Genomic DNA, 15689 nt, shown 5'->3' with positions numbered 1-15689 from the left:
GCATTGTGCCATAAAGGTTTTGGGTTCTTCAGTCATCACTATTAAGCTGTAGTCTGAGGCCCAAGGCTTGTCACAATGGAGGTGGGCCAGTAAAATTAACTACTAAAAGGCCAGCATCACTATATAAAAAGTTCTAAAAAAAATTATTTTGGGTCTGTGAACTGGTAAGTTAGTTGTCAAAACTGGTCCTTAAGGAATCAGGTGTAAAGTTAAACATTTCAAGTCCTTATGGAATCATGTGTATACCGGTAGTTAAACCCTTCAAGATGGACTCCAGAAAGAAAAAGAAAGCAGTTGACCAAGGCTACCTGGAGGTGGACTGTTGATGTGAAAATGAAAGAGATGGGAATGACCTAAAAGGAACTGGAAAAAAAGAGAAGCATGGAAGAGGCTAGTCTTTGCCCAACATGTCTGTCGGTGCAACAAGGACTAGAATTGTAATCAATATCTCAAACCAATTCATAAAAAAGTCTGAAAAAATTAAATGGTTCAGAATGATGGGATGAACCATTGGCACCTCAAACTAATAAAACAGGTTTCCTGCTACATGTATATTTAAGGGGAACACATTGTTGACAACAAAAAATCATCTTCAACTAACCCTTATTTTGTAATACAAGAAATTAAAACACACACATACTTCTCTAAGTTCAAATTTCTATTTATTTGAAGAAAAAAAAAATTAATCAAAAACTTTCAATAAACAATATTTTAAACAATAAACAAAGACCTTACATGTACATGTATGAGCATGGAGACCAGTACACAATTCATGTACATGAATCAGCTTCCACAATTTTTTTTAAACTTCACCTATATGTATATATACATGTACATTTGTGTGTATTATAACAGGTATTAGACTAATTAATATCCCCATCTTACTAAATCAGGAAGTACTAATCTACATGTGTACTTTTTAACACTAAAGAGAAGTATCACTTGAGATTAAAAATGTTTTTAGATGACATGAGAGTTTTTTATCAGACTTACATATACAAATGTACATTGTGTTAGTGGTCATAATGAGGGAGTAAAATCCTTAAGTTGGGGCTCTAAATAAACAATAAAAAAGACAGATGAAGGTTGATGTGACCACAAATACACAAAATCCATTGTTCCTTACTACATAATGTAAATTTAATTAGATGCTAAATGGATAAAATGGTGATAACAAATACATATATGTATTGCAAAAATTTTTTAAAAAATTTGCCTTTTGTACAAAATATTGTTAAAAATAAAGAATTCCCTAGAGTGCAGCATGATATGACTGCAGCAATTTTGACATAATACCAGTTTTAGACACATTTACATGTAAGTATAGGGACTTACACTATATTATGAACACAACAACAGGTTTAGACAAAATATTGTACAAATTTTTCAAATTCATTTAAAAGTAAACAAAGCTCTGCTCTAAGTGTGCTTATCAAAGATCCTCACAACTAATAAAAAAAATGTAAGGAATATCTTAAATCTGATTAAAATTTTCACAAGGATTTGTTAAAATTGGACACAAGGACTCTACACAACTGCAAAGATTAAGACATTATCTACACTGTAAGTATATGGTCATACATGAACATAAACGTAAATACATTACCTAATCTCTAATGGACTCACCATCTATCTTGATTTCATTATTTATCAAGCTAAAATCATGAGTCATACGTTGTTTTTGTAAACAAAAAGACAGCATTTGTTTCTGGGTTGTGTTTTTTTTATAATTTGTTCTGGTAGAACCATAAATAATACAGTGGTATACAGAAAAATATATTATTTGCACATTGTACAGACCAGTGGGAATTTTTTTTATGTTGAAGACGTATTAAAGAAAGCAACAGTTGAGAGAAAATGCAGTCTTTTGCTAATACGTCATATAAATTAACATAATAATTTGTTTCTGCTTAAAGTTCTTCTTTGATTGTACAAAAAAGTGAGTTTGTTACAATTAAAAAGATACACATGTACATGTCTATTAATGAATTTGGGTCTGTGTTACATAATGCAGGATAATTAAAAATTTTAGTGAAATACTGTTGCCAGTTTCAATGTACTATTACAAGAGGACATATTCTTTTATCTTGTGTTGCCATCTCCCACTCTCAATGGGCAGTATTTGGTTGATCATTATTATTAGTTAATATAACTTTATCCTATTAAAATGTAGTATTCTTCTAGGCATATCATGTTCTTGGAAATTCCATTAATTTATTATATTAGATGACTTGTTGATTGGAGTTCAACTGTTTTGCTTCAATTGGTCTCTTGTACATGTACATGTACATGTATTTGTTTCATAACAGGTTTTACATGTACATCTCAAGTAGGGTTTTGGTAAATCAAAAGATAAGAAAGTCATGCATGGTAGACTATAGCATCATGAATTTCATTCAAAACCATTCTGATTAAGAAGTTTACTAAATGGTATACATAAACACTTAAAAACAGGATAATAAAAATATTCACAAAACAATTAGGCCTTAAAAAGTTATGTGTTTCTGGTAACCTGACCGACATTTTTTTTTGGTGTCAACAAAAAATATGGAATTTTGACATTTCCTTCATCAATTTTTTACTGTAGGAATGCCTTGCTTTCCAATGTGGAAGTTCAAAATTCATAAAAAAAAATTAAACAACAAAGGATTGGCTACATTGTATGACAAGTGGTGTCATACAAATGTGGTACATGTAGAGGCAGCAGAACCAGTAGGTTTCGATGTCCAGTAGATCTATGAATTGATATAAAAAAAAACTACCAACCATTATTTTGAAGGAGATGTTACCAGTAACACAGAGTTTTTTTAGACCTAAAAGCACAAAAAGACTGATTGCAAACCATGGCAATACCTTAAGGTTGATTAATATTTTTTTTAAATTGTGAAATATTTGGGTACCCCTTACTGCCTTAATGTCAGTTCGTCAGACCCATATTTTTACTACGTTCGCTAATTAATTTTGTAAAGAAAAATCTGACGTTTACCCGAAGCAAAATGAAAATTAGCCTACATTTGGCATACATGTAATTATTTATACTATAGACTAAGGGTGAGTTGCAAAGTACATGTATTAAGCCTTAGTATATTCACGACAGATCCTCGAGTATACACATGTACATAACAACTTACTACTCATTTCACGTGACATATCGAAGTGCTTGCATGAAGAAAAATAATTTGATATGCAAGTTTAATACTTACAAGTCACGACAACGCCTTAAATAATCATTTTCTTTGCAAGTGTTTCTTTTGAACAACTTTTCTTGTTTTCATTTTCAATCAGAGTTAAGTCCCTTAAATTCTGTTAAACAAAGAGTCAAAGTAGGGTTGCCATTTTATCCGGTTTGTCATTTTTACAGTCAACTATGAAAATCCTTGACCCAACTGAAAAAAAGAAAGAAAGTATATTCCAAATGAATTTTTCTGTTTTCTGAGGGATTTTCAGTTGAACATATGATTTTTGCAGACAATGTGTGTATTCTACTAGCTAGGTGACCTCTAAGGCTTGTTCCCACTATGATATGCAGCCCCACTAGGATAGATTATGTACTAGTGGGGCTGTATATTTGATAGTGAGAACAAGCCCCTGTGAGGGGTCTGGTCACTTTTAGCAAAGTACTATAGGAGAGTTCTTTAGATGTCATCACGTTTTGGTAGGTAAAATTTCAATTAAGTGGCATGCAACATCAATTTTAAGTCCACATAATTTGTGCATTTTTTGAGATAATGGAAAAGTGTTTTCCGTTCCCTAAACTGCAAAACTAACTCTTTTGAATATCCATGGAATTTTTAGCTCACCTGACTGAAGGGGCCATGTGATCTTTTGCCCTCAGACTTGGCATCTGTTGTCATTGTCATATTGTCATTGTTGTCCATAGTTATCATTAACTATTTTTTTTAATCTATTTCCTCTGACACTGTTAAAGCCATGGAGTTATTGCCCTTTTTCAATATTTTGTGTTTTTTTATGCTATTTTTTTTGCAAAAATCTTCTCCTCTGACACCACCAGACCAAGAAGAACCATACTTGGGATGGATGTTCCTTAGGGTGTTTTGCATAGAACAGATGTGCAGATTTTTGATCCATTAAAAACATGTCATATTATTAAAAATAGATCATACCAATAGGGGTCAGAGAGAAAATTTTCTTATATATCTCCAAACTCATTAGGTTAAGCCAAATTTTGATACAAAATGTCAAGCATGATGAGATCTATCTGTGGTTATATTTTCATGTTAATCTATTAAACCATGTTGGACTTATTGTCCTTTTTTCAATGTTTTTATTTCTTTCAAAAATCTTCTCTTCTGACACCACCAGACCAATAAGAACCAAACTTGGTATGAATGTTCCTTAAGGTGTTCTGCATAGAAATGATATGCAGATTTTTGATCCATTAAAAAAAAGCATGGCTCATTACTAAAAATAGAACATACCGGTAGGGGTCATATAGAAATTTTTTCTTATATATCTCCAAACCTGTTAGGTTAAGCCAAATTCTGGCATGAATAAAAATGTTAAGCATGAGATCTATCTGTGGTTAAATTTTCATGTTGATCTGTTAAACCATGTTGGAGTTATCACCTTTTTTCGATGTTTTTTGCTTTCTTTGAAAAAAAATTCCTTAGAAACTACTGGATAAAACTTAATGAAAATTGATATGATTGTTTCTTAGGTATGAGTGTTAGGAATTTTTTCCAAGAAAAAAACATGGCCGCTTTTACAAAAAAAGAATGCTGCTTATTGAGCATGGTGAGCAGTTTGGCCCTTTAGAAAAAATATTTAGTAGCTAGACTATTCATTCATAAAATTTTAATACCAATCTTGTATGGAATATAGGGATTTACATACAAATATCACTACAAGTTTATTTTTCAAGTAACAGATTAAAAATGGACACAGAAAAAATAAGATTTTTTTTCTAAATTAAACATTTTACAGAAACAAAATTGGATAGAAAATAACAGTTACGAAGTTTGAAAACTAGGATTATTATCATGAAATTGTCAATTGTTTATGTAGTTGTTTATTTGCCAACTAATTTGACACAAACATTGTATAATGAGATGCAAATCAGTGAATATGACTGGTGAACTATCCTATATACAAATCAGTGAATATGATTGGTGAACTATCCTATATACAAATCGGTGAATATTACTGGTGAACTATCCTATATAATGTATAATAATGATGGTAACATGCCAGTCTTTACATTGGATAAACTTAAATCAACTTGAGAGTACTCAAGGGAACCAAGGTTAGAGCGGTAATCAAAAGAATGCAATCCAGGGACAAAGACCAGACATGGAAAACAGACATACACAACAAAGAACATAAAGTAACTAAAATCATACAAACAAAGTAACAAAAGCAAATAAGCAACTCAGACTCCACTAAAAACTGGGAGCATGGACCAGGTGCACCTGTAGGGTAAGTGTCCTCTGCTTCTCTATAAACACCTGCCGAGTTGGCATAAAAAGTCAAGTCCAGGGTAGACAAAAGAGGAAAGAAAAACTATGACACATTGAACAAATCAGTTTTCATGGCGCAGATGGATACACCGTAGCAATACATGAGTTCATGAAGACGACCATAAAACTTCTGTAGTGCTGACTTTATTCTTGTAGCAACATAAACCTGTTCCAGAAGCCTATTTGTTAGAGATCTAGCGCGGTACAAAAAGTCTGCGTAGTTTTGGCAAGCTCTGGCATAATGTATGAACTGTGATATGAACACTCCATATGCAGGTGCTGAAGAGATGTTGCCACAGATGAAAGGAAAATTGACAATTCTGAATGAAAAGTCATCACTTTTGTTTCACATTTAAATTTTCTCTAAAATAAAAAATGCAGATTTAATATTTTAAATTCAAAATCAACTTTATATCACATTATATTAGATTCCTTACAATGAAATTTTTGAAATTTACATGAACTGGTCATCTGTCATTTCACATATTCACAGTATTGGTCCATCAAATAGTTGCAACGATTGGTTCAGAGACTGTAGGTGATTTTAAAGGGAATAGAAATTAAGTTAAACTTCGATTTTTAATATACCTTTAATATTTTTGCATATAACCAAGCTGTTCAACAACTAAATTGGCAGAATAATCAAATAAAACATATCTAAAAAACAGTATTCAAAACATGGAAAATAAAAACTTTTTTTCAATTTACGTAAAAATACAATGAATATATATGTATTTGCATAGTGGACATTCGAGATTACTATTGTGATATGTAAACTGGTCTGGATAAATTTGTATTATTGTTTCTTCATTTATTCAAGCTAGGAAAATGTCTAGGTAAAAACATTCTGTACGACTGTGAAAAGATATGATAATTTGGCATACAAAATTATAAAAAAAAAAGATCAATACCTTGAAAATATGTTTAAAACTATTTGCAGGGGATCATTTAAATAAATACAATGACCTAATAATGAAACTTCTTTTGACCAAATCTATAAATAAATAAATCATAAATAAATGAAAAGTTGTTAAGTAGTTACTGCAAACATTGTGCATTGAAAAAAAAAAATTACATGGAAGATAACTCATGCTACCTACCTGAGTAAAAATCACAACCTATTTTAATTAGTCAAGTTGGGTCAAAAATATTCTTCCAAGTATTCCAAAAATGAATTGTTTAAAAAAATCAAAGGACAAGTAAAGGGTATTTGGTTGTAAAAGAGATCTAATTGAGATTTTGTATTCATATCATTAGACATTTTCCAAGATGGAGTGTACACAAAGGTCTTGTACAAATTACCAATTGGGGAAAGTACTTTTTGCTATTATATATATATGATATATGACAGTGACATTATTTTTATTTTTCAATATCCAAATGATATGTAAGAAATTTAGTCGCTATAGTATTTATAAATTGGCAAGAAGTACTCAATTGTTAATTCTATTTCAAACACAAGATTCAGAAATTTTACCATAAATATAGACTAGTTGAGCAATCTCTATTACATGTAATTTGAACTTCTTGTTTCAAAAGACACTAGTGTTGTTCATCTCATGCTACATATGTAGTAGATTCAGAATGTAATTAAGTAACTATCAGAACATCATAAAAGAATATAAAAATGACAATGTATTTTAATTTTGATACACTACAAGATCTATAGTTTTGGTGTTATTTTACAGGGCAATTATAAAATTAAAGTTAAATAATAAAACATACCCAACTAATGGAATCAAGGCAATAGTCATAAGGAATGGTCAAAAGGAAAGTCTGTATAACAAATGACAATATTTTTGTAAATTCCGATCGGATCAGTCTTCAGACTCCTATAATACATTGTTTAACTTTATCCCTATCATATATTAGGTATCTTTGTAGGTATCTAGAACCTTTAAACCCCTTAATATTTCTAAGATAGTCACATTAGAACTACACTACAACAACACTACTTATTTTTATGTTATACATAGACTAGAAATTTCTACTTTTGGCCATACTTTGCTGGTAACTCCTACATTTACTTAATAAAATAATCATGCTTAAAATACTAGACTTAGAAGAAAATTAAACAGTTCAAAGTAATACCCTAAAACCAGGAAATATCGGGTCCCTTAAATGTAACAGATAATTAAAAAACAGGCCATCTAATCACTCTAATGGGACATTAAATGATATCCCACCATGTTGCAGAAAATTTTGGGGGGTAAAAACAACTTTAAATTACCATAACTTTTGTGAAAATAATCTGATCAAACTAAAAATTCAAACTTGATCTGTATTTTATGATACTTAATACAACTATACTAAGTTGGAACAACATCCTTTATTATCTTCTAAACTTCAGGCTAAAGTTTTCATCTGAAAACAGTTGAGGGACAGACACACAACATTTTGGAGGGTATCAACTAATACCTTGCCACTACACGTGGTGAGTATAAAAATCAAGAAAAATCTTCAACAAATAAATACTTTACATATTGGAGGATATTGTTTAATTAATTACCACATTTCACAGAATTATTTAATAACATTACCAACATACATTCTGAAGTAAATTTATAATTCTTTTAAAGTTTTGAGATTCCTATTAAGTTGACGAGAATTGTGTGAATAAAATGTAGACCTCAAATATATGAGATCACATAATCTTTAGAGTAGGTTGTAGTGACCTGTGGTGTGAAAAATGAAGGATTGGCAGTATTGGTCATAGAAAAATGGGATAAAATAATTAGTAAATTCCTTGTGGTCCGTGCACTATGTACACAACTTGTTAACAAGAGCCGACTTTCATTCAAGCAGTTTATTGTAGTGAACACAGAGGACAAAACCTACCTTAAGGAGGTAAACCTAAGGTAAGGGGCATAACTCTTGAAATCAGTGATATGGTTGTATCATATTCAATTTCACCAAAGCCTTTCAAGCTTTCCTTTGAAACAGAATGAAATCAGTCAAAGTTACTTTGATGCTTATATGAGATGGATGTAAAATGGTGATTACAAATGTTCTAATGATTTGTAAGAGTTATGTCCCTTACCCTAGGTCTACAACAGTACCACCTTAAGTCTTCCTTGAAAATGAAACTACCACAGTTTTATTAAGTGGCATTTAAGTTAATAAATAAAAATAGTAAGGACTGATACAGAACTAGCAGCATGAAACATTAAACAAAAACAAAAGTTACCAGATATAACAAGGAGATAACTCTCCTTAAGGAAAATAAATCCAATAGACAACTGGGTTGACTGATATAAGCACTACTTGAAGAAATGCAAAATATGTTTTATTTGCTTTACTATTTTACGCCATATTACTGGTATTAATGAAAAAAGGATCAAAACAGTAAAATTTAAATTTCACATAGCTCGAGACTATATACACTTGAAACATAACACTACAATATTAAAAAATATTTGAAATGTATACATTGAATATAAGACTATAAATTTATTTTTTTGATTTCCTACAGCAGGAGGTAAAAATCTATATAATATTGGTGGGATATGTATAAAATTATAGAAAAAAAAAATGTATTCTTGTAATAAGAAAATATAAAAGTAATCATTAACAAGATGGGAAAATTTTGATTCATTTATCACATGTAACTTATTGTCAAAATGATAGGAATGTTATGAAAAAACATAACAGATCTATTAAAAATACACAATTTTACTTTTCTTTTCAATGTAAACCAGAAAACAAATGTACATATAATAGCACATTTACTGCAGTTGCCTTTAACACACATGAACATTTTTACAGTAAGCAATGGAACATTAAGCAGTCTGAGTATGACATTAAAACAAACATAAAAATGACTAGACCCTGTCAATTTCACCAGTTTTCTGAACGCATATTTCTGTTGTATCTTCGAGGGGTTGCTGGTGCTGTTGATTCCATTCTAAGTATAGCACCCATTTCCGATGTATGATGTTTGTTGTAGTTAGCCATAGCTTCTGGTCTGGTCCTCAATGGAGATGTTTGAGGTCGACTGCAAAATATATGAAAATACAAATTATATTTTTATAAAGATAGATGAAAATGATCAAAGTTTACCAGTGACCTAATTTATATACAATATTAGTGTTTTACAGAAAAATATAAAAAGTATTTGAAGCTAAGGAAGGGGAAGTAACTGTGAGGTTCTTCCGTGACCTACTTTCACTTTTGACATTGGATTGTGTGTGTACATATTCAAAGTGGCAATGTTGCACCATAAAACATTGAATTGACACGGCTAGACATGTTTGTCTGGGAGAAGGATAGCACAATGTCTTCGGAACGCTGTGACTGACAGATTGACAGAGGAGATACGACGGATGATTGTGATGGTGGACGGAGCTTAATTGCTTTATTCGCTACTATACAAATAAAGCAAAGATTTACTTGACACCCGTTATTTGCCCTTAACTTATTGCAGGATAAAAAATGGACAATAACCGTACTGTTTTCATTCAGACTTCTAGACACTTTTTGCTCTATGAGTTCTATAATTTTGCTATGCAAGAGAAATTAACAACAGCAATCAACATGAAATGCTTACTTAGAAATGGGAGATTAAGAGTACAAAAACATTGATGATATTAGTTTTCTGTTTCCTTTTATATGTACTGTATATGACATGAGGAACTTGACAAGTGTTTCTGATGAAGCAGAGGATACTTACCCTAGCCAAGCATCTGTATGTTTTCTTAATATTCGATTCAATGTATGCTGTTTATATTTCCTTTTTGTACCTTGCCTTCTAAGTAAAAACAAAAACACTGGTTTCTATATACATAAAATAACTCACGGAGTTTCCGCCTCTTTTAAATGTCTAGGGACCCTTGTTTCTCTGGCAGTGGGTGGTGCTACTTCTCCCCTTACAACCTTGTCTAATTGTGTTTCACTGTATTTGGCAGCAATTTGTTCTGCCTCTGGCCTCATTCTTACTGCTGGAGGATCCTCGTCCCATCTGAAATTGATTGATTTTCATTACCATCCTATGGTGAATATTTCATGCATTTAAGGATTTAAGATTTAGGGATACATGTTTAATTTTCATGAAAGATAAAATTTTATGTAGAAAATACAACGATTCGATGAAAGTAAAACAGCATAACATCAGTGCTCAGGCACTTTTACCACGGCATGAGTTCAAATTTTTTTTTATCATTATCAATTAATGGCTCAAGGAAGGCTGTAATGAGGGAAAGCAAAGGACCATAACAGTCTTCTGAGGTTATTCTTATATATAGGAAAAAAAAAGCAATAAAGTATCATTTGTTGATATTAAATATACAAATGCATTCATAAATATATTGAAAATATATATAATAACCTTTACATCAGTTTTAACCTAAATCTTTTTGCTATTGGTGCAATAGGAGAGAAGTAAGATGACCTTATTTTTTCCTGAAAGAAATGACCTTAAAGCATTCTGTTGTACTGTGTTTGTCGTGTTACTCAGTATTGCACATGCCAAGGTTATACAACAATAGTTTGCCACAGGAACATGTCAGAAAATGATATCACAGTACTACACACATTGTACTTGAAAGCAGACATACATTTGTGCTTTTACATTAAAATACTTTTAAAAATACATATAAAGTGTATTCAATATTCTGACCTGATTTTACTGGTTTCTATATAAAGTTTTCCTCATAAATAACTGAAGAAGCTTCCTGATTATTAACAAAACACATGCATTCTATACAGATAGTATGTAAACAAACTGTAACTCAGAATTCCTCATCAGTTTCATCATAGGGGTTAGTATACCATAGTTATAATTCTAAGTTTATAATACTGCATTCTCAATTGTTTAACTCACCCGGGACCTTCAGATCTTTGATGTAACTTGCTGATTTTTGGTTCCCTCACTGACCTCTCTCCTTCTTGTCTCAACATTGGCCCCATACCCTTACCCTGGTATTTCTCTTGAACTTCCTGTCCCCCATAATATACTTTTGGAACTGGGGGTGTATCAGGTGGGAGGTTATAAGTGTTCAGAAGTTTATTCACAGTCCCTTTATTTCGTTCCGCATTTTCTTCTGCTTCATAACCTATGACCTTTGTGTGTGATTGGTCCCTTACACTAACATTCCCATAATCCTCTATTAATTTCCTCATAGCACCACCTTTATTGTTTTCACTGATTTCTGCTGCTTCACTTTTAACACCTCTCGGGTGAATTTTCCTCTCCACAGGTGGGTTAGCATATCCTTGCATAAACTCAGACATGCACCCTTTATTGATTTGTGCAATTTTCTCACCTTCTGACGTGACCGCTCGTCCTTGTGGACGTGGAGAAGAGTAATTACTATTTCCCTGCTGATCAAAAAATTGATCAAGTCTCCCTCTACCTCTCATCGCATTTTGTTCTGCTTCAGAATTACCACCATTCCTTATGTGAACTGGAATATCATTGGTCCCATTTTGAATATTGGCAGAATTATTACGGTTAAAAATGCCCTCCATATGTCCTTTGTTTTTATCAGCATTTATCCTAGCTTCGTTAGATACAATTCTTTCCTGAGGTCTTGGTTGCTCATATTTCATGTTATTGTCATGATGGAACCAGTCTTCAGTTTCATTTTTGTTTTTAGTAGCATACTGTGATGCTTCTGGCCTCAACCTTGGATGTGGTGGAGGGGTTGGGCTTGGGGTATACACACCGTCGCTGACAGACATTTTGAATGTGAAATAGATTTACCGGGTAAACACAGCAATCTGTTTATTGTTCACATCTATGGTACAATACAGGTTAATTCTGATCTGAAAAGAGAAGATACACCACAAAATTTTAGATGAAGATAAAAATACATGTATGAAATTAACACCCTTTATCTGTTGTATTTTTACCCATTCTCCGTTTTTTTAGTCAGGGAACCTGTAATGTTTGAATACAAGATTTACAACAAGGGAAAATATACTTCACACAAACACAAAATGTCACCTGAGTTTCAAACTTTGATCAAATTCTCATTTGATTATCATGTTTCTATTTAGTTTACGAGTACATAATAAATTACAACACCAAATATAGTAACATTGAAACTCACAGATTAACTTCCCATTAGTTACATGTACAAAGTCTTTAACAGGTTAAATAAGTTTTCCTTCTTCCTGTTCAAACCTCCCTTTGAAATAATTGTGATTAGACTAGGGGTATGACTTGGCTCAGCAGCTACCAAACCACTCCTCTTATTATGATAAAAACATCAAGAAATCAGGCAAATGATTCATAAAAAAAAACCTATTACTGTGAAAGTATTAGTGTTCATGGGGTACCAAATTTCATGGGTCGAGTAAACCATGAAATTTGGTTCCAAACAAAAAGAAAATATCCCATACATATGGTGAAGTTGTAAAATCCACGAATTCAAGAATCTACAAACTGATAATTTTTCCCTAAACCAAGAAAATTAGTACATTGTACCCACAAATAAAAGTTCTTTCACAGTTATACTTAACCTGCCATATTGCCAAATATATTCAAGATGGAAAGAAGCAGCAAAAATGAGGAAATTATTTCCTTGAAGAAACCATTGCAACGAACATCTAGAGGTAACCAGAACAGAATTGTTACATGTAATATGAAACTAAATCCAAACTTTTTTTTAAAAATTTGCTTTTGACTGCATATAAGTTACATGTACATTGTACTCTTTATGTCATTTCTCATCAATACATGTATAGTTTACAATGTCTGACAGCCCAAAATAAGTCTACAATATGGGTGGCTGAAGACTTTTGTTGACCTCCTCAGCAAGAGTTACTCCTATATTGCTATATATATATATATACTACATGTATATGAACATACTTGTATTTTACCTCCTTCTGAATCCTATTCCCAGACACAGTACACAATGTCATTTAAAACACATTAAAACTGTCAGATAAGTGTTAAATATTATATTGACTTAATCCCCAGTATCTAAAATAGTTTATCCACCATTTCAAAGTTATTTACATAAGATATAACAACTTGAGTACTGTGAAACTTCTGATTCTGTTATTCCCAAGTTAACTAACAGTATCTAAAACGTTTTACTGATGGAAAATTGGCAATAAAACATTTAAACCATTACTTAATCTGTAAATCACTTCAAGTCTGATAGAAATTAACAAACAGTACATTGTGTAAGATTCTAGATATATTCAGTTACAATGATAAACAAACCACTGGTACAAGAACTGCAGCTGGAAAGAAAATTCTACCTCAACAATTTTCCAGCATTGCTAGCAAGTTTATAAATTATTGTAGCCTAAAGATATTTCTCCTGGTGTTGTAAAAGAGAGGAATTCCAACTTCACAGAGAAAAGCCATTGACTATCAATTATATTACCTACTTCAATGCTCCGAGTTTACCTTTAAAGTAGTCCCAAATTCTATTCAATACTGTGTTGATAAATTCCTGATACCCTAATAATTGACTTACAAAGGATTAATTAAACACTATACACATATCAATTTTTACTTTGATGGTGCCAGACAAAAACAATTTGTATTCAGGTATTCATCCCGCAGGTAAAGAAGTCCATCTTTTACAAGCAAATACAACTATTAAAATCTTCATTCATGTGTACAATGATATCCCCATTCATGCATATTTAATGACCAAATAGAGGTGATAGTAGGCTACTCCTATGCATCTATTGATATAGTCTGGAATTTACAACTCCACCTAGTTAAGTTAAGACTTTCAATGTTAAGCTGACGTTAACTACAGGTGGAAGAATACAATGCTGTATCTAATAAAAAGTATTGAAGTTACTCAACAACTGAGTTTAGCTTACACTTTCAATATTTGATAAAAAAAAATAATAAACAAGTACAAAAATCCAATTCACAGAAATTTTATATACGTATGGAGGTAAAATTTCTTTCAAGAGTGAAGGTCATAGAAGATTTAAATAAATGGTCCACTTAAAAAAAAAAATCCTCAAGAAAGTGCCAATAAATAGTGTTGAAGGTCTAAAACATTTCAAAGATCAAAGGAAATTGAGGGTCCTGGACTTTTAACCACCTCCAATCTGAACCCCTGATTTAGGATTTCATTGTTATACAAATAATAACAATATCCAATACAGTCTTCACAACTAACTTTCCAGTTCACAGATTTGAAATACATTTTTCAGAAATTTCGATACAGTGACTGTTGGCCTGTAGTAGTTAATTTTTCAGGCCCACCATCATTTTGACAAGCCTTGGGCTAGGGACTATTGCTTAACTGTGAAGAATCCCAATAATTGATTACATGTACATACAGAAAGGGAATGGAAGCACTGCAAAAGTATGACATTAGTTCATTAATATAAAAATAGGAGATGTGGTATGATTGCCAAAGAGATAGTCATCCACAAAATGTCAAGCAACAAACAATTAAACTTCTACAGGTCACCACATGTTGTTCATTGATTTACTTGTACAATTTTTCATTCAAAATTAAGTTTCAAGTAATGACTAAAATATTTTTCGGTTTATTTAAAGTTAGCTCAATGCATGTGATGCTCAAATGGTTGAAGTTATTTCTTCATTGACCTAATAGTACAATTATTCTTTAACTAATGAAGGTTGCATTCATTAACAAATTTCTTTTTTAAGACAAGAAACGCACATTGGCATAAACGAATTACCACAAATTTATTATATAGGTAGCAGTGTTTAATCAAATGTTCCTAGCGTAATAAATTTCGATAACTCACATTGTGAAATGAATTCAGTAATTTCACTTTCAGACTTTCTCCTGCCAAAACTTCACAAATTCGATATCCAACTGCCGATCACAGAATTCAAAATTCATGTTGAAAATATCACTAAATTATGAAGAAAGTTACACACACTCGTTAAAATTAGGCATTCTTCGGCACTCACAATAATATTCTGGCTATTCACTCTTTCCAATTAATTATACTATTAGTATTTTATCATAAAATAAAATAATCATAACTTAGGTCATATCAAAATAATAAAAAAAACAACACTTTAAATAATATAAAAAGAAGATGTATCTACATATTTTAATACATGCACAATTATCATTTGTAGTCAAATAAATATAAACTGGATGCAAACATTATGCAAGAATAAGCAAAACGAGGTGAATCAATAGAACAAACATATAATGCTGATTAAGAATCGTAAGTAAATCAAAAATATAAACAATACCTTTCCATAAATTGTGAAGATATTTCCTCTGTAGGAACAATTTTTTGGGG

At 31.5% G+C, this 15689-nt stretch overlaps 2 protein-coding genes across 7 annotated transcripts in view; both read right to left on the bottom strand.

Moving 5' to 3' along the window:
• LOC148624873 (putative Na(+)/H(+) antiporter nhx-9) overlaps positions 1-3306 on the bottom strand; it is a 44218-nt gene extending 40912 nt beyond the window's left edge. For both annotated transcript variants that reach the window (XM_088567921.1, XM_088567920.1), the window contains exon 1: positions 3204-3306. The gene's annotated coding sequence lies outside the window, so the exon portion shown is untranslated. The remainder of the gene's footprint in view (positions 1-3203) is intronic.
• Positions 3307-6053: 2747 nt separating this feature from the next.
• The window catches only part of LOC148624872 (lipase maturation factor 1-like), a 25730-nt gene continuing 16094 nt past the window's right edge, over positions 6054-15689 (bottom strand). For 2 of the 5 annotated variants that reach the window (XM_088567914.1, XM_088567913.1), the window contains exons 2-4: positions 11296-12239; positions 10273-10434; positions 6054-9471 (exon numbers count right to left, since the gene is read on the bottom strand). In XM_088567914.1, the coding sequence (XP_088424040.1) occupies positions 9315-9471; positions 10273-10434; positions 11296-12155 (1179 nt within the window). In that variant the 5' untranslated portion in view covers positions 12156-12239 and the 3' untranslated portion in view covers positions 6054-9314. Of the gene's footprint in view, positions 9472-10272; positions 10435-11295; positions 12240-13290; positions 13504-13909; positions 13933-15689 lie in introns of those variants that run through there. The other 3 variants (XM_088567917.1, XM_088567916.1, XM_088567918.1) reach the window with 3 other exon arrangements.

The sequence above is a fragment of the Perna viridis genome, chromosome 2 (assembly GCF_037379345.1).
Source record: "Perna viridis isolate PV_CMFRI_1.1 ecotype Kerala chromosome 2, ASM3737934v1, whole genome shotgun sequence".
Lineage (NCBI taxonomy): Eukaryota > Metazoa > Mollusca > Bivalvia > Mytilida > Mytilidae > Perna > Perna viridis.
The sequence above is the reverse complement of the archived record's forward strand: the minus strand, read 5'-3'. Positions and strand labels throughout refer to the sequence as shown.